Genomic DNA, 19,613 nt, shown 5'->3' with positions numbered 1-19,613 from the left:
CCCATGCTGCAGATAATTCAACCTTTCCCGATGACTCAGGGACTCAAATCTCAGTAACATCAGTATAAATTTTCTCAGCACTCTTTCAATCTTATTGGTGTTTTTACAATACTCCAAATTAGGCTTGAACAACATCTTAATAAAACTCCAACACAAGATCCGAATTCCTGTGCTAATTGCTTTGCTTTATGAAGGCCAACGTACCAAAAGCTCTCTTTACAACCCCACCTACTTGTGACGCTACTCTCAAGGAATTATGGATCCTTTGAGCTACCACGCTCCCTGTGCCCTATCATTTGCCGTGCAAGTCCTGCCCTGGTTTGTCCTGGCAAGGTGGCTTGTCTGCGTGAAATTCCATCTGCCACATTTCAGCTCATTTTCCTCATCTGGTCCAGAGCCTGCTGCAAGCTTTGATAGCCTTCCTCATTGTCCACTACACCCCCTTTTCTTCAGAAATACCAGAAAACCATGTCTAGAGATAAAGATCTTTCTCACACATACATCGCAACATTCCGTGAAATGCGTCATGTGTGTCAAATCACATCAGTAACGTTTCACAGTGACCACTGTATAATTAGCTGGGACTTGGAACTAATTGCTTGTAAATCAGCTGTCTGATGTTAATAATACACACACAAAACAGCTGTCCATACAGATGCACTCTGTGTCTAGCAAGAACGAGGAGCTGAAGTATAAATAAATGTATCACGGAACAGATTGATTTTTAGCCTATTAACATTCCAGAGGAGATGTGCGAGGCAGGTACTATTAGAAATCCTGAAGGGCATTTGGACAGGTACAGGGAAATGAATGTGGAAATGGGATTGTTCAGATTACCGATTGGAGGTACAAACTCGATGGGCTGAATGGTCTTATGTGCCATCTACAAGTATACATGACAATCAGCTGCTTTCATTAGGTTCTTAACTACAAGAACTTCGGAATGTGCTGAGGTCTGGATATTATACAAGTGCGTCTTTAAAAACAGTGACATCGATTTTATATTTGAGTATTCATGGTTATAGTTTGATTAAGCATTCTTGTTCATTTTAATAATTCATTGCAGGTTATATGTATAAATACATGAATTGCATGCATCATCACTCTAAATAATATGATATGCACGTGCCTCACTTGAAGTAAACATGAAGTTACACTTTGGACCTGTGTCTTCCTTTGAATTAGTTTGATGTTTTGAAGTTACAAAACCTCTTCTCTTCACCTGCCCATCACCTCCCTCTGATTCCCCTCCTCCTTCCCTTTCTTCTATGGTCCACTCTGCTCTCCTATCAGATTCCTTCTTCTTCAGCCCTTTGCCACTTCCACCTATCACCTCCCAGCTTCTTACTTCATCCATCCACCTTCCCCTTCATCTGGTCTCATCTACCACTCCCCCCCGCCCTTATTCTGGCTTCTGCCCCCTTCTTTTCCAAACCTGATGAAGGGTCTCGGCCCGAAAAGTCGACTGCTTGTTCCCCTCCACAGATGCCGCCTGACCTGCTGAGTTCCCCCAGCATTTCATGTGTGTAGCTCAAGATATCGCACCTGCAGAATCTCTCATGCTGATGACCACACTGCACCCCAATTTGTGATGAAAGCTAATAACATACACATCCTTACAAGGAGCATCTATGAATAATCTCAGTAATGTATCACACTAACCAGTACATAATTAGCTCAGACTTGGAACTAATTGCTCGTAAATCAGTCTGATGTTAATATCACACACAGCTGTCAGTACAGATGTATTCTGCGTCACAGTAACCTGGTCTACAAACAGCAGATGGCGCTGTGGAGTTGTAAGTCAAACCCTGCACGCACACACATTTAATACAGATCTAATGCAATCATTTCTTTAAATTCCTTGCCTGCAAACATCAATTTCAACTTCCCTGCCTCCACTCACCTTTACTGCACAAGAAGGGCATTTTTGATTCCACAGAGTGGAAGGAGGCTACTCGGCCCATCATGTCCACTATCTCAATGTATATCTCAGACACCCTGAGCCAATAGACTGGTCCTGGACTTATTTCCATCTGGCATAGTTTACATTTTGTTGTTTGATTGTTTGTGGTTTTTGTATTGCTATACTTATGCTCTATTCTTGGTTGGTGCGGCTGTAATGAAACCGAATTTCCCTCGGGATCAATAAAGTATATCTATCTATGGGTAAATATTAGCTTTATCTGTCATATGTGCATCAGAACATAGTGAAACATGTCATTTGTGTCAATTCACATCAGTAATATCTATTGCATTAATATTTCACACTGACTATTACATTGTTAGCCCAGTACTGCCCATCACGCTGCTGGCATTTAAGGCAGCAATGAAGATCCCCATTCTCTGATAGTGTTCAGTGCTTCCTTCATCATGTCAGTAGCAGACACCCCACCTCTCCCGGAAGTTCCGGGAGTCTCCTGCATATTAATAGTGGCTCCCTGATGCCCGCAAATTATAGACAATATCACGGAAATCAAGTTTTTTGAGAGCGATCGAGAGAAAGCAAGAGAGAGCATGCGAGAGAGAGAGCGAGAGCAAGCGAGCGAGAAAGAAAGTGAGAGTGCTCGAGTGACTATGAGAGAGAGAGAGCGTGCGCGCGCGTGAGTGAGAGCGCGCCATGGCAGAGTGTTCCAAGAAAAATATAAAACGTACATCACCCCAGACTACGCTAAAGTGCACCCCTGCCTAATAGGGGTCAAAAATAATGACAGTGTTGCTCACTGCACAGTTTGCAACAGTAACTTTTCTCTTGCCCATGGTGGGTTAAGACTGTAAAAGACATGTTGAGGTGAGTTTACAGGTGTCATTCGTTCATTAGCATAGCTAACGTTATTTAAACTAGCTGGCTGGCTGCTAAGGAGCTACTCTATTGCAGACATCCTACCTCTCCTGGAAGTTCCGGGAGTCTCCTGCAAATTGATGGTGCTACCTCCCTGAGATGAGTTTTTGCAGGGTGGGATGTCTGCAGTAGCTTCCTCTCAGTTTTCACTACTGTCATACTCAGCCATGCAAGTCCCGGGTGGAGACTCAGGAATACCATCGCACTCAGATGTAGAAGGAATCTTCATTGCTGTTTCTGTAACAGCTTTGTTTGACCGGTCAGGGTTGTTAGCCCTGAGCTGAACCCCCGAACCTGGAGGACTAGTGGGCTAGTGGACCACTCAGTCTGCCCGCTACCCTTCAGCTCTTGGTAGGGTCACCCATGCCAGTCAGGTCAAAGCAAAGCCCCGACTCCAGCCAACATAGCTCTCTGGGTCACTGAGGAATGCAAATCTCCAAACCACCACAAGGACATTAATTGCTCATCAATTGTTGTCAGATGTTAATATTGCACACACAAAACGACTGCCCTGCTAATGGGTCTTGGGCCAAAACATCAAGGGTTGATTCATTTCCATTGATACTGCCTGACCTGCTGAGTTCCTCCAGCATTTCGGTGTGTTGCTCTGGATTTCCTGCACCTACAGAATCTCTTATGCTTGTGATCAATGGTCCACACAGATTTATTGTGTGTCTAGCAAGAATGAGGAACCAAAGAAGTATCAGTAAATCACAGTATCAAAGATTGTTAGCCTGTGACAGAACTTTTAGAATGGAAGGAGGCTACTTAGCATCTTGGCACATCTCCTCCTTGACCTACTGAATAAGCAGTGGAGCACCCTCTCAAACAAACTCATTCAGCTCCTCTGTCACAAAGATTGTTAGAGAAAATCTTTCCCACAAAATGCAATAAGCATATACAACAGTTCATCTCTGTGCAACAGAACACACATCATAGTACAATAGCTTTTATTATTTCGTACATTATTATTTTGTACATTGTGTATATTATTATTCTGTATTTTATTATTAGTTAAGTCTGCACACTAAGTGTGTTTTTAAATGTTGCTGCTGTAACGAAAGAATTTCCTACTCGGGATCAGTAATTTATTATTATTATGTCCCTACTATGTCAAAGATTAATTTGTCACATGTATATCGAAACATACAGTTCACTGTACGTTTCCATTCTGGCCTCTCATCTCATCTCACCTATCACCTCCCCCTGGGTCCCCCCCTCCTTTCCTTTCTCCTATGGTCCACTCTCCTCTCCTATCAGATTCCTTCCTCTCCAGCCCTTTACCATTCCCACTCACCTGGCTTCATCTATCACTTTCTACACACCTTTGCGTGGGCTGCAGTGAATTGCTTCGCTCGTGTCAAATCAAATCAGCGAGAGTCATGCTGGGGCAGCCCGCGAGTGTCGCCACACTTCCAGCGGTCCAAATGTAGCATGCGTGCAACTCACTAACCCTTCACAGGGTCTGCATCACACACAGCCAGATTACAGCAGCCAGGAAGACCTTTTCCTTGATGATATTTGTGAACAAGATCAGTTCGTTCAGGATCCTTTCTAATTCAGACTTACTTAATAACTTAAAGTCCCCAGCTGTCATAATGGGATATGAAATCATATCCCCAGGATGCTGAATAAAATTCACATCCTCCTTAACAATATTCACCATGGCCTAGTAATGAATAACATGAATAAATTCATTCCCCCTTAAGCACATGGGGCCAATTATGAAAATTTCCCAACCGAGGGAAATTAAACCACTGGAAGATGTGTGACAGTATGAGCAAGCGGAGGAGTAGCTATATAGTAGAGTTTAAATGGCTTAAGACACAACTCAGATTCCAAGAGATGTCTATAGCGATGGAAATTGGCAGCAAGATCGAAAATTAACCATAACTCAGCGAAACATTTCACCTTTAGTTTTTTTTGAGATTCAGCGTGGACCAGGCTCTTCTGGCCCGACGAGCTGTGCTGCCCAGCGACCCACCTCTTTAACCCCAGCCTAATCACAGGGCATTAACCCCTCCTGACCTGTACGTCTTTGGAATGTGGGAGGATCAGAGCACACCGAGGAAACCCACGTTCCCAGGGGAAGGGCGTACAGACTTCTTACAGAAAGCATCAGAATTGCACTCCCGACACGCCGAACTGTAATGGCTTTGTGCTAACCGCAACCCTACCGTGGTGCCTCACTCTTAAGAGAATTTTGGTTAAGTACATGGATCAGAGAGGTATGGTGGGTTATGTTCCAGGTGTGGGCCAATGAGACTACGTAGAAAACCAGATCAGCAGGGACGAGATGGGCCAAAAGGCCTGTTTCTGTTCTGTAGTGTTTGATGACTCACTGAAGCAAGCTGGAAACTCCTTTTCCTATTTCTTATCCTCTTACAAGGTCATAGAGTCATAGCAAAGCACAGAAACAGGCCTTGCCAAAACCATCTAAACTGCCTACTCCCATCGACCTGCACCCAGACCATAGCCCTCCATATCCCTACTAGCCATGTACCTATCCAAACTTCACTTAAAGATTGAAATCGAGCTCACATGCACGGCTTGCTCTAGCAGCTCATTCCACATTCTCATGACCCTCTAAGTGAAGAGGTTTCCTCCCATGTTCCCCATAAACATTTCACCTATCACCTTTAACACATGACCTCTGGTTGTCAACCCCGCCCCCTCAACCTCGGTGGAAAAAGCCTGCTTGCATTACCCTATCAATACCCCTCATAATTTAGCATACCCTCTATCAAATCTCCTCTCAATCTTCCAAATTCTAAAGAATACAGCCCTAACCTATTCAATCTTCTCTTTTAACTCAGGTCTTCCAGACATGGCAACATCCTTGTAAGTTTTCTCTGTAATCTTTCAACCTTATTTTAAGAAGCTTATAAACTAATACAAAGAATATTTAATGAGATATGCAAATGAATTAAATACACATCATTCGAGCTTCACAGAAATGCGAACTTAACCAGAAAATTTGTCAAATGAATTCCATTTGAATATAAAACACTGTTGAGACTGCAAGCGTAGGAATTGATAAGTGAAGTGATCTTAAATTACCAAAGTTGAAAATTAAAATCAAAGCAGGTGCAAGAAAAGAACCAGTAAAAACCTCAGCTTTGTTAAAGTGAAATGACCCAGTTACACAAGGGAAAAAAAATTCTTCTTGACACCAGGAAAAGATAAAACAGAGGCACTGAATGAATACAAAGCACATTACAAATTCTTCCCCTTTGATTAACATTGTACTGACAGTTTTGAATAGAAAGTTCAAAACAAAATTGCCTAATTTACATTCATTTAGGGGTTTCTTTTGGAATGCACGGACCTGCTTAAGGCAGAACGCATATCATCACAACTTTCGTAACTCAGCCACCCAGTCACCTTTCATCGCAATGGGAGGCCAGGGAGTATTATTACTTTTAATAAAGATTTTCCTCCTCTATTACTTTGATTAGAGAGTGCACAGACAGTGGCCACTCAAAGTATGCCTCACTTCATAAATGGAAGAAATTCAGCAGATGCTGGAAATCCAGCAGATAATGGAAAAAAAAAGAATCTCAAGGTAGTATATGGTGACATATATGCACTTTAATAATAAATTTACTTAGATCTAGAAATCCAGAGAAACAAACACACACACACACACACACACACACACACACAGTGCTAGAGATACTCAGCAGGTCAGGCAGCCTCTATGGAAAAGAATAAACCTTTGACGTTTCGGGCCGAGACCGCTCGAGGACTGGAGAGGAAGGTGGAAGAAGCCGGCGGAGGGATGGAGCACAAGCTGGGAAGTTATAGACCAGTGGAGGGGGGGAAGGTGGGCAGAGGGGGAAGAGGGGATGAAGTAAGAAGCTGGGAGGTGATAGGTGAAAGAGGTAACGAGCTGAAGAAGGAATCTGATAGGAGAGGAGAGTGGACCATGGGAGAAAGGGAAGGAAGGCACTGAAGGGAAGTGATGGGCAGGTGAGGACAGAAGCCATTCTGACTCCCTTCTTACCCCTTCTCTTCTCTTATCATCTTGTACACCTCTTTCAAGGCATCTCTTTTTCTCCTTCACTCCAAAGGGAAAAGCCTTAGCTTACTCAACGTATCCTCGTAAGACATGCTTTCTAATCCAGGCAGCATCCTGGTAAATCTCCTCTGCACCCTCTAAGGCTTCCACGTTCTTTCTATAATGAGGCGACTAAATCTGAACACAATATTCCAAGTATGGTCTAACCCAGGGATTTATAGAGCTGCAACATTAACTCGCCACTCTCGAACTCAATCCCCTGACTAATGAAAGCCAACACACCATACACCTTTATAACCACCCTGTCAACTGGTGTGGCAACTTTAAGGGATCTATGGACTTAGACCCCAAGATCCCTCTGTTCCTCCACACAGCTAGGAATCCTGCCATTAACCTTGTACTCTGCCTTCAAGTTTGACAATTCAAAGTGTATCACTTCACACTTTTCTGGGTTGAACTCCATCGGCAGTGACCAAGGTGACCAAATTTCCTTTCTAACTTATGGGCCCATAACCAGAAGCATGACCACTCCTTCCGCTGACAGAACCTGCCCCTCCTCTCCTTCATTCACATTCCCACACACGGTCTCATTTGATGGTTATGTACATGACATGGACCACACACTGCACCTTCACATGAATGATTTATTCAGCTGATTTAGGAAAATGCACACTTGATTGTTTCAAGACATTAGCTGCCTCATAAATCATGAATAACTGCTTCCCCCCCCCCCCCCCAGACAATTATAGTTCACTTCACCGGATAAAACTCTATTCTAATCACACATGAAAGTGCTCCAATCTATCAACAGTGAATAAACTGGATAATTTATAGTCAGGTGCATCGCCCAATTAAGAGTCCCATCATGGCTTTGTACGTCAACAATCTGCATTTACAATGAGCAGTTAAAGTAACAAATCACCACAATGCCTTGGTTTGTATTGGCATCTAATCTTCATGGAAAGCTGCTGAAGGGTTGGCAGACCAAAATCACAACATCATGCCTTTGCAACACACATCAAAGTTGCTGGTGAACGCAGCAGGCCAGGCGGCATCTCTAGGAAGAGGTACAGTCGACGTTTCAGGCGGAGACCCTTCGTCAGGACCCATCGTCATGCCTCTGCTGGTTCTTTGAGGGAGTTTTGTGAACACAGTCCAATCCATCGCCAATACCAACCTCCCCCTTTATTAACTCGGTCTGCAATTACACCACGGCTGGCGGGGTGGAGATATGTCTCTACCAAAGGAGGCGTAAGGCACTCCTTCCCTTCACTACCCTGAAGGTCAACCTTGGGCAAGGTGCAGCACTTGTTTATCCACCTCCCCACCCTGATCAGGGTCACATGAAACCATGGGACCAGGTGGTGGACGGACATATGAGCAGCTGGTTCATCTCGCGAGTCCTGGTTATGCGACCACTGACGCCAGGCAGACAGTCTCTGAAGAGTATTGATAGTGGCTGGAGCAGGGGGTGGGGGAGGTCATCCATCTTGTAAAAACACTGCCCAGAAGTTAGCACCTGCAAACCAGTTCTGTAGAAAAGTTGGCCAAAAGCAATCATGGTCACGAGACCATGATCGCCCACATTGTATGGCATGGCACATAATGATGATAATGGCAACAATTCCACTGCTTCAGGAGAGCAGCCAACATAATAAAGTAGCACGTCCACCCCAGATATTGTCTTCTTGCCCCCTCCCACTGGAGAAAGACAAAATCTTGGGAATCTGTCCCACCAGACTCAATGATAGCTACCATCTCACTGTTATCAGACTCTCGACTGGACGTCTTGTACAATGAACTCCTGATCCTTCAATCTGCCCTGTCATGGCACTGCACCTTCTCTGCATCTGTAACACGATATTCTTCATTCTGTTTTCCTTGTGTACTGCCTTGATGCACTTGCGTATGGAATGATTAGTATGAATCATGGAGAACCATCCATAAATGCGCACTGGAGAGCATCCTAACTGGCTGCATCACGGCATGGTACGGAAACACCGAGAAAGGAAAAAGCTACAGAGAAATAATGAATGAAACCCAGTCCATCACATCAAAGGCCTCCCCCGCACTGAGTGCATTTACATGGAACGCTACCCCAGCAGCACCCACCATCAGGGACCACCCACCATCCAAGGCCACGCTCTCCCCTCACTGCAACTATCTGGCAAAGAGGTACAGAAGCCTTGGGTCCCACACCACCAGGTTCAGGAACAGTCACTATCCTGCAATCATCAGGCTCCTGAACCAGCGTGGATAACTCCACGCACCACTGAGAGTTCCACAACAACCTCTCACCGTCAGCAAGACCAAGGAGCTGACTGTTGACTTCAGGAGGAGGAAACCGGAAGTCCATAAGCCAGATTTCACTGGGGGATCAGAGGTGGAGGTGGGCAGCAACTTAAAATTCCTCGGGGGTGGTATCATTTCAGAGGTTCTGGTCTGTGTCCAGCACATGTGCCATTATGAAGAAAGCAGGCCAGCACCTCTACTTGCTGAGAAACTTGTGAAAATTAAATGTCATCTAAGATTTAAACAAACCTCTCGAGATGTGTAGTGGAGAGTATATGCACTGCTTGCTGTTAGACACTTTCCCCATTCGCTCCATCAGACCCGTCACCCCCGTACCCTCTGTCAGACCCGTTCCCCCCCACATTCGCTCCCTCAGACCGGTCTCCCCCCACTCACACCGTCAGACCCATTCCCCCCTTCACTCCGTTAGACCCAGAGGTCATGGTTTAAGGGTGAAAGGTGAGAAGTTTAAGACGACCATGAGGGGAAACATCTTCACCCAGAGGGTTGTGAGAGCGTGGAACGAGGTGTCAGCACAAGTGCTGTTTTCAACGTTTTAGAGAAGTTTGTAGAGGTAGATGGATGGCAGGGGTATGGATTGCTGTGGTCCCAGTGCAGGTTCGATGGGAGTAGGCAGATTAAATGGTTCAACACGGACTAGATGGGCCAAAGGGCCTGTTTCTGTGCTGAACTTTCTATGACTCTATAGGGAAAATACTGGGCACAAGACACTTGTGATCTCAAATCCCTCAGGGTGAATAAGACTCCCTCAGCTGAAAGACAATGCCTCTGAAGCACAGCAGATCACCGGCAGGTGGTAAGAGTGGGCTCCCTCACCTCCATCCCCTGACTCTCAACACAGGAGCCCCTCAGGGCTGTGTACTGAGTCCCCTCCTTTACCCCCTGTAAACCCATGACTGTGTCACCACCCACAGCTCCAATCTGCTAATTAAATTTGCCAACGACACTACGTTGATTGGCCTTATCTCAAACAATAACCAGGTGGCCCACAGGGAAGAAGTCATCTCTCTGACACAGTGGTGTCAAGAAAACAACCTCTCCCTCAATGTCACAAAAACAAAGGAGCTGGTTGTGGATTACGGGAAGAATGGAGACAGGCTGACCCCTACTGATGTCAATAGATCTGGAGTGGAGAGGGTAAACAGCTTAAGGTTTGAGGACTTCATGTGGTCTGTACACACTTGCTGTGTGGTGAAAAAGGCACAACAGCACCTCTATCATCTCAGGTGCTTGAAGAAGTTTGGTTTGGGCCCCCAAATCCTAAGAACTTTCTACAGGGGCACAATTGAGAGCATCCTGACTGGCTGCATCACTGCCTGGTATGGGAACTGTACCTCCCTTAATCGCAGGACTCTACAGAGAGTGGTGTGGACAGCCCAGCACATCTGTAGTTGTGAACTTCCCATGATTCAGGACATTTATAAGACGGGTGTGAGAATAGGGCCCGAAGGATCATTGGAGACCCAAGTCACCCCAACCACTAACTGTTCCAGCTGCTACCATCCGGGAAATGGTATCGCAGCATAAAATCCAGAACCAACAGGCTCCGGGACAGCTTCTTCCACCAGGCCATCAGACTGATTAACTCATGCTGATCTGAATGTATATCTATGCTACATTGACTGTTCTATTTATTATAAATTATCATTTTTATTAATTACTATGATTGCACACTGCACATTTAGATGGAGACATAACGTAAAGATTTTTACTCCTTATGTATGTGAAGGATGTAAGAAAAAAAGTCAATTGAATTCAAACACAAGGAATTCTGCAGATGCTGGAAATTCAAGCAACACACATCAAAGATGCTGGTGAACGCAGCAGGCCAGGCAGCATCTCTAGGAAGAGGTACAGTCGACGTTTCAGGCCGAGACCCTTCGTCATGACTAACTAAAAGTCTCAAAGAAGGGTCTTGGCCTGAAACGTCGACTGTACCTCTTCCTACAGATGCTGCCTGGCCTGCTGCGTTCACCAGCAACTTTGATGTGTGTCAACTGAATTCAATACCTTCAATACTGTACCGAGCATCGGTCTACTCCCCTGGACCCAGGATCCTCTGATTCATACAATAAGGACAAGAGGAAGCAAAATAAATTACAAAGTACGGTACTGTGCCAAAGCCTCAGACATACATACAGTATATAGTTAGGCTGCCCAAGACTTTTGCACAGTACTGTAGTGATTTTATGTATTGCACTGTACTGCCACAAAAAGAATTAAATCTCATGACATATGTGAGAGATAATAAACCTGATTCTGATATGGGTCTCTGTTGAGGACTGAGAATGGGAAGGGGGCAGGGAGAGGGCAATCATGGTTGGGAAAAGGGGAAGGGGAAGGGAGAGGGGAGGGAGCAGGAAGCACCAGAGAGACATTCTGTAATGATCAATAAACTGATTGTTAGGAATCAAATGACCTTGCCTGGTGTCTCAGGGCTGGGTGTGTCTGCACCCACACCACCCCCCCCAATCCTCTTTACCCCTTCTCTGCCACCCGTCCCACACCCCTCCCACAGCACTCCTACCCTCACTAATCCCAACATCCTCTGCTCCCGCTACATTTACAAATTTGCTCTCAGCTCCACATTGACAAATACAGTACTGTGCAGGGGTCTTAGGGACCCCAGCTACAGATATGTGCCCAAGACTTTTGCACGGTACTGTAAGTGGTCTGCCAGTTCAGATCACAGCTATCAGTCCCACTGCACGAATTACAAGACAGTCCATCCAGACTTCAGCAGCTTTATCATGGTGTATATCAATATCAACTCACCTTTAACCGCCTTCTCCACCGCAGCTCTGATCAGAGTCAACACTTCGGGGTTTTTAGAGAGCTGCGCGTAGTGGAGACACTGGTACCCGTGCTGATCCGCCAGACTCGCATCCGCTCCGTGATTTAACAGGACCTCCACCGCCTCCTTGCAACCCGACTTGCAGCCCAGCATCAGCGCGGTCCTGAAACAACGGATAATCAGGTCAACAAAAGCAGCTCCCCCTCCCAAAGCTCGGAAACCTTGACCTCGAGTTCAGTAACCATACTCCCTGGAGATCGGTACAGGAAAACCACTGATTAATGACAATGTGCCGGACAACAGCCAGCAAGATCAAAGTCCCCACCCACCTGGACATTCTCTCTTCCCCTCTCTCCCATCGGGCAGCAGATACAAAAGCCTGAAAGCACACACCACCAGGCTCGAGGACAGCTTCTATCCCACTGTTATCAGGTTCTTGAACGAACTTCTCATATGATAAGATGGACTTCTGGCCTCCCAATCTAATTTGTTCTGATCCTGTACTTTGTTACCTGCATTTTCTCTGTAGCTTTTACACTTCCTTTGCATTGTTACTGTCTTACCTTATTCTAGTTCTATGCACTGTGAAATTTTACAACATACACCAGCGATATTAAACCTGGTTCTGACTCTGAACTGCAGCGCCCATAACCAAGGTCATCTAACTTTGACCATTGCTTTCTACAACCAGTCAAACTCTACTCCCTCCCTCCCTCCTGTTTTTCCATACTGGTTCCCCTCTCAACCTTTCTTTCCAAATGCCCATCACTTTCCTCTGGTTACCCTCTTCCTCTGGTTACCCTCCTCCTTCGCTTTCCCCTATGGTCCCCTCTCAGCTTAAGTTCATAGTCCACTCCTGCACCCACCCACCTTCCCCTCTCCTGGTCTCACCTGTCACCTGGTGCTCCTTCCCCTCTTTCTTATTCTGGCTTCTGCCCACTTCCTCTCCAGTCCTGATGACGGGTCTCGACCTGAAACATCAACACTTGTTCCTTTCCCTAGTTGCTGCCCAACCTGCTGAGTTTTCTCAAGCATTTTAATCTAGCTGAGGAATAAAGAGTTGATATCTTGGCCTGCGACCCTTCAGTAGGACCTGATGAAATGCCTTGGCCCAAAACATCGACTCTTTATTCCTCTCCATGAATGCTACCTGACTTGCTGAGTTCCTCCAGCATTTTGCGTGTGTTACTCAAGGTTTCCAGCATCTGCAGAATCATTTGGGTTATCTTTAACTGGGATTGTCTCTGGTCTGTGCACCTCAGCAAGAATCAACCGCACATCGTCCACTGGACAACATTTAATAGTGGAATTTAGATGTGATACATTTTGTTCAAACCTGCAGATTCTTTCCCAGTTACCTGCTTTCGTTATCCCTGGAGTTGATATCTGCTCCACGATCCAGCAAGAGCCGGCAGGCCACAGGATGACACGCTTGGGCAGCCAGCAGGAGAGGGGTCCCTCCATCCTGAGCACGAGGCAAAGACAACAAAGGCAGTGAGGAAAATCACAGCTTCTCCAGCTAGTTGCCCAGTGCATATGACATAGCTGCCCGCTCGACAGGCACCTCACCCACACCAACACACACCCGTTTCCATTCTCCACAGGACTCAACAATACACCAACGCCCCTCCGACAGGAGGCCCGCCGTTGGTCAGGGTCAACCGTGGATGTTTCATCCTAGCTGTTTACGTGATACGCAAGCCAGGGCCGTACAATATGGAGGGCAAGCTGATGCCCGTGCAGCAGGCTGCCTCTCTCCGTGCATCTGATGAGTCCATAGGAACGGCAGAGACTAATACAGTTTGACGCTAGCAGTCTCGCAGGAGTTGCCAATCAGCACTTTTCCAGTCCTGATGAAGGGCTCGGCCCAAAACATCACATTTATTCATTTTCATTGACGCTGCCTGACCTGCTGAGTTCCGCCAGCAGAGAGAGTGAGTGAGAGAGAGAGAGAGAGAGAGAGAGAGAGAGAGAGAGAGAGAATGAATGAGAATGTGTCTGTGTGAGTCTCTCTCTCACTGTCTCGCTCTCAAGATTTCCAGAAACTGCAGAATCTTGTGTTTGCAACTTAACTACTTAATTCTCCAGCTTCTGTGCCAGGATTTGAACTTGGATCGCTGAATAATTCACCTAACACATCTTGCTGTTAGCCTGGTAACATGACTGAGTTGCCCAATTCAGCCTGTTTTCTACTATATCCATCTTGTTGTATAATGTATACACGCTTTGATAATAAATGTACTTTGAATTTATTGTAGTTGGCCGGCTGGTGGCGCAATGACATCAGGGCCAGACCTGGGAGCGGAGGTTCCCGGGTTCAAAACGAGTCGGGTCCGCTCCCGAGTACACTTTCCATCCGTGCCAGGATGAGTGTTGAGATCGCAACTCGACCTTGTAAAATAAAGGGAAAAATACTGCGAAAATGTCTGTGTGAGGAGTGGCGCGCCACACAGTCTCTCTCTCTCGCTCTGCGCCTTGTAAAAGCCATGAAAAAGACATCATCACGGACGCACACACACACACACACGCACACACACACACACACACACACACACGCAAACGCACAGACTCGCGCACACACGCAAAAAAAACTTATTGCAGTTCACATTCCCAGAGGCATGAATCACATTCATATCACCAGAGGTGGTTAATAACACCCCATTGCACAATCCTGTTTCACACTTGCCCCATTCATACTTCCAGAGGCATTCATCACAATTACCCCATTCACATCTGCAGAGATATTCACGGCCCCGGCCCATTCACTTCCCTGCAATCGCTGCCCCATAGCGTTCATTACACTTGCCCCATTGCACACTTACCTGATCTTTGACGTTGACAACAGCTCCATGGTCCAAGAGTAGCTTCACACACGATGCACACCCGGCAACAGCTGAAACACAGGGCATGAGTAGAAAGGGAGTTACAACACTAGAGTTAATTCATGAGAAGTCTGGCAGCAATGAACTGGACTTTCAATTAGCCTGATAGGCTGAATCCAACACCAAACTGCCCCCAGTAGCTCAAGTTGCCACCAAAATAACACAAGCATTGTTTTAGCATTTTAGCAAATCTTTGGTAACAGAGAGGACGGGACAGAGACAGTGACAAGCAAAGAGAGGGAGGGCCAGAAAAACAACAAGAACCTTGCATTTCTATATTCCTGTCATGGCTTCAAATCTCCCTGAAATGCCGAACAATCAATAAAGAGCTTTTCACTGCAGGCCTGTGCGTCAGATTAGGAAACACAGCAGCTAATCTGTGCACAGGCAGCTCATAGGCCAGATCACTTCCAAAGCCAACGCAATATGGGATGGCACAGCAGAGTGATGGTTAGCACTGCGCTTTACAGTAAAGGCAATGTGGGTTCAATTCCCATCATTGCCAGTAACATTCTCCTGTGACTGGGTTTCCTCCAGGTGCTCTGGTTTCCTCCCTAATTCCAGAAAAGTACTAGCTAGTAAGTTAATTGGTCACTGTAAATTGTCCTGTGATTGGGGTTAAATGAAGGGATTGCTGGATGGCGTGGCTCGAAGGGACAGTGACCTATTCCGCACTGTATCGCAGTCAATAAAAATACCATGCTCCCAGTCCGCAGCGAGTACCAAACCGCGATCTTACACCTCATGCTGTAAAGCTTTACGTTAACCCCTACGCTACCACGACACCCAAGGGGAATCTGGAGGCAGAGTCTTTACTCAGAGGGTGGTGCAAGTGAGGAACAAGCTGCCAGTGGAAGCGATAGATGCAGATTCAATTGGAGAGAGGTTTGGATGGGTACCTGGATGGGAGAGGTTTGGAGGGATATGGTCTGGGTGCAGGTGGATGGGGACAAGGCAGAAAACAGATATATTCAATAGACCAAAGGATCTGTTTCTGCACAGTGACGACTTATGACTATGTACACTGATCTAATTCAAATGGTTTCACAAGATATGGTTTTATTTTGCATTAGTCACTTCCTAAAGCTTTCAGGAGAACGATGCTGAACCAAAGCCAGGGTAAACTGCAGTACAGAGAAACAGTACAATCCAAAGTTTTTAAGGAATCTTCCACTTGCACGTTACTTTCAAAAGGCCTACTGACATAATAAGATGGCAGGTATGGATACATCTCTAAGGCGCTCCTTCCCTCCGCTAGCCTGCAGGTCACCCTTGGGCAAGGTGTAGCACCTGTTTAGCGCACGCACACCCCTTCCAACCTGGGCCATGTGAAGCCATGGGAGCAGGTGATGGACGGTCGTATGAGCTGCTGGTGCAGATCACAAGTCCTGGTTATGTGACCACTGATGCCAGGCAGACAATCTCTGAAGAGTATTGATAATGGCTGGGGTCACCCATCTTGTAAAGACACTGCCCAGAAGAAGGCAATAGCAAACCACTTCTGTACAAAAATTTTCTAACAATAATCATTATCATGAGACAATGACCATCTACGTCATACGACACGACACATGATGATGGTGATGAAGATAGAAAGAAGATCTCAAACAAGATGAAGGGCAGTCTAAGACCACTGTACCAGTTGGAGGGGTGGTTTGTTTCTCTGTCATTGAGTGCACAGCCAGAGACTCGTTTCCCAGGGCAGAGACGGTTAATACAGATATTAGGAATTTACACCTCCACTCACGCAGGACACCAAAACTTCCTCACAGTTATTTGAGAAATGCAGGAGGATTTTATAGACCATAAGACATAGGATAACCATTAGGCCATTCGGGCCATCAAGACTGTTCTGCCATTTGATCATGGCTGATTTATTTTCCTTCCTAACCCCATTTTCCTGTCTTCGCCCTGTAACCCTCGATGCCCTTCTTTATCAAGAACCTGTCAGCCTCTGCTTTAAATTTGAAAATCAGACAATAACGTGCAGTATATTGAACCGCCAGATTGAACTGCTCATAAATAACTCTCTTATCTTCTGTCATAGACGCTGGTTGATTCATGAGCCAATTGTTTGTGACCCAGACCAGTTGATAGGAAGTACTTTCCTTCCTGTTCCCACACCCTGAACACTGATGTGAGGACTCCTGCCAGCTTGTTTTTAGTTACTAATTGAGAGATACAGCTCGGTAACAGGCCTTTCCAGCACACGAAGCCCGTGCCGCCTAATTACACCCATATGAGCAACTCAACCTACCACCCTGTACATCTTTGGAATGTGGGAAGAAACAGTAGTACCCGGAGGCAACCCACACAGTCAGGAGAAGAACGCACAAACTCATTACAGACAGCAGCGGGAATCGCTGTCACTGTAATTGTGTTCTGCTAACCATTACGCATCTGTCCCACCCATCGTTATTTCAAAGTTTCTCCAAGTTGCAGGAGACCAAGGTTGCTTTTTGGCTTCTGAAAAGCAAGAGGAGACCTCAGGTGTTTTGGCCATTATCTGAGGTTCCTCAGTCGGTAATAAGATTATGTCAGTTCTTCTGTTCATTATGTGCCATGTCTCATGTAAGGGGTTGAAGTATGGATATAGAACAAAATATTCATAAATATCAGCACGTATTTATAATGTAAACAGTGGTTTAAGGTGTTTACTGTGCAGTGCAGTGACTGGGGTTATAGATGAGGAAAGTGAGGCAGTAAGCTACAGTGGTTGATCAAATTAACTGCCTGGGGGAAGAAACTTTTAAAATGGCATGAAGTTTTTCCTCCTCCACCCCCACCAATAGCCCTACAGCGCTTTCCAGAAGGAAGGTTTTGAAAAGTCAGTCTGTTGGGTGGCTATTACTTTACCCGCCCACCTCTTTGTCCAGACGTATACAAGCCCTGCAGTGATGGTCGTCTGCAGCAGTGACCTGCAGTTTATGTTTACTGTGAAAGAACGCTACACCAAACCAGACAGTGATGGCTGATGTCGTTGTTATAATTACCATGCAACCACATTCGGTCCCAACTTCTGCTGAACTGGTCAATTTCAAGGCCACATTTGCTGTATAAAAGAACGTTTCTATTTGTTAGGTTTATTGTTTAGTGTCGATCCAAGTTGTTCGTCCTGTTGGGTTTATTGACCAGTGTTTGTCTGAAACTGATTTGTCTACGATCATCATCATGTGCCATGTCAAATGACATAGACGATTGTGGTCTTTGCAATTAACCTTCCAACTCACGTCTTTGGACTGTGGGAGGAAACTGAAACACCCGGAGGAAACCCACGCAGTCACGGGCAGAACGTACAAACTCCTTACAGACAGCAGCAGGAATTGAATCGGGGCCGCTGGTACTAGAAAGCGTTGTATTAACCACTACCCTACCATGCTACCCGAGACTGAGGAAGGCCCTCGTTTGAGCAAGCTAATTTAGAATAGACAATAAAGGGGGCATCATTTTAAGGTGATTAGAGGGAAGTACAGAGGGAATATCAGAGGCAAATTGTTTGCACAGAAAGTAGCGAGGGGCATGGAACACTCAGAGAGGTGGTGGCAGAGGCAGATACATCGGGGACATTTAGGAGACACTTTGATAGGCACATGGATGATACAAAAACATGGCAAACTATACGGGAGGTAAGGATTAGATTCACTTTAGAGTAGGTTAAAATGTCAGCACAAGATCATGGCCCAAAGGTTCTGTACTGTGCTGTAGTGCTCTGTGTTCTATAAATAAGACCTCACATGTAATATCCATGTAATGCTCACTTAAAGAAAAAGGTCTATGAATTGCAACATTCTAAAGTCACATTTTACTGCAAACTATCAAATTATATCATGTGATACATCAAATTATATCAGAGTTCAGTAGATTTTCAGACCAAACATCAAAATGAGGAAGAAATGTAATCTAAATGAGTTTGAATGATTGTTGGTGCCAGATGGGGCGGTTTGAGTATCTCAGAAACTGCCAATCCCCTGGGATTTTCACGCACAACGGTCTCTAGAGTTTACAGAGAATGGCGTGAAAAACAAAAAAAAACAACCAGTGAGCAGCAGTTCTGTGGGCGAAAAAGACTTGTTAATGAGAGAGGTCAGAGGAGAATGGCCAGACTGGTTCAAGCTGAGAGGAAAGCAACAGGAACTCAAACATGTTACAACAATGGTAAGCGGCAGAGTATCTCTGAATATAGAACACATCAAACCTTGAAGTGGATGGGCTACAGCAGCAGAAGACCACAAACATACATTCCTGTGGCTACTTTTTTTTAAAAAGGTATTTTATGTGCGTTTGGATGACAATTTAGGCACCGGGCCAGATTTTAAAGGTCAGGGTGTCAAGACCCAAGGTGAGGGATGGGCCAGTTCAGCTCACTGCTCTGCTCTGAACTAAGGGTGTGTGGATAGACTCTCTTTGTGGACTTCAGGTATGAATGCTATTTGCTTGCTTTTGTTGTTTGCATGATTTGTTTCTTTTTTCTCTGCACATTGGGTGTTTGACAATCTTTCTTTTAATGGGCTCCTTTGTGTTTCTTTGTTTCATAGCTGTCTAATGTACAGTACCTTGATAATAAATGTACTTTGAACTATATTCCTCTCTGCTTCTATAAAAAGACTGAAATGTCCGGGATTTTTCTCTGATAGAGACCTTGGCTAGATGATTTTGTTTGCAGAGATGACCACAGCAAGGGGATAAAAATAACAGTCGCTAAAAAAAAAATCAACAGGCAATTAAGAAACCATCTGTCCTAGTAAAGGAGAGTGACTGAGG

General features: G+C 45.5%; 1 protein-coding gene across 6 annotated transcripts in view; it reads right to left on the bottom strand.

Moving 5' to 3' along the window:
* The window catches only part of LOC140209664 (uveal autoantigen with coiled-coil domains and ankyrin repeats protein-like), a 186,839-nt gene that overhangs the window by 47,594 nt on the left and 119,632 nt on the right, over positions 1–19,613 (bottom strand). For all 6 annotated transcript variants that reach the window (XM_072278014.1, XM_072278016.1, XM_072278018.1 and 3 more), the window contains exons 6-8: positions 14,793–14,863; positions 13,329–13,435; positions 11,952–12,133 (exon numbers count right to left, since the gene is read on the bottom strand). In XM_072278014.1, coding sequence (XP_072134115.1) covers positions 11,952–12,133; positions 13,329–13,435; positions 14,793–14,863 — 360 coding nt within the window. The remainder of the gene's footprint in view (positions 1–11,951; positions 12,134–13,328; positions 13,436–14,792; positions 14,864–19,613) is intronic.

This window comes from Mobula birostris, chromosome 14, assembly GCF_030028105.1.
Source record: "Mobula birostris isolate sMobBir1 chromosome 14, sMobBir1.hap1, whole genome shotgun sequence".
Taxonomy (NCBI): Eukaryota; Metazoa; Chordata; class Chondrichthyes; order Myliobatiformes; family Myliobatidae; genus Mobula; species Mobula birostris.
The sequence above is the reverse complement of the archived record's forward strand: the minus strand, read 5'-3'. Positions and strand labels throughout refer to the sequence as shown.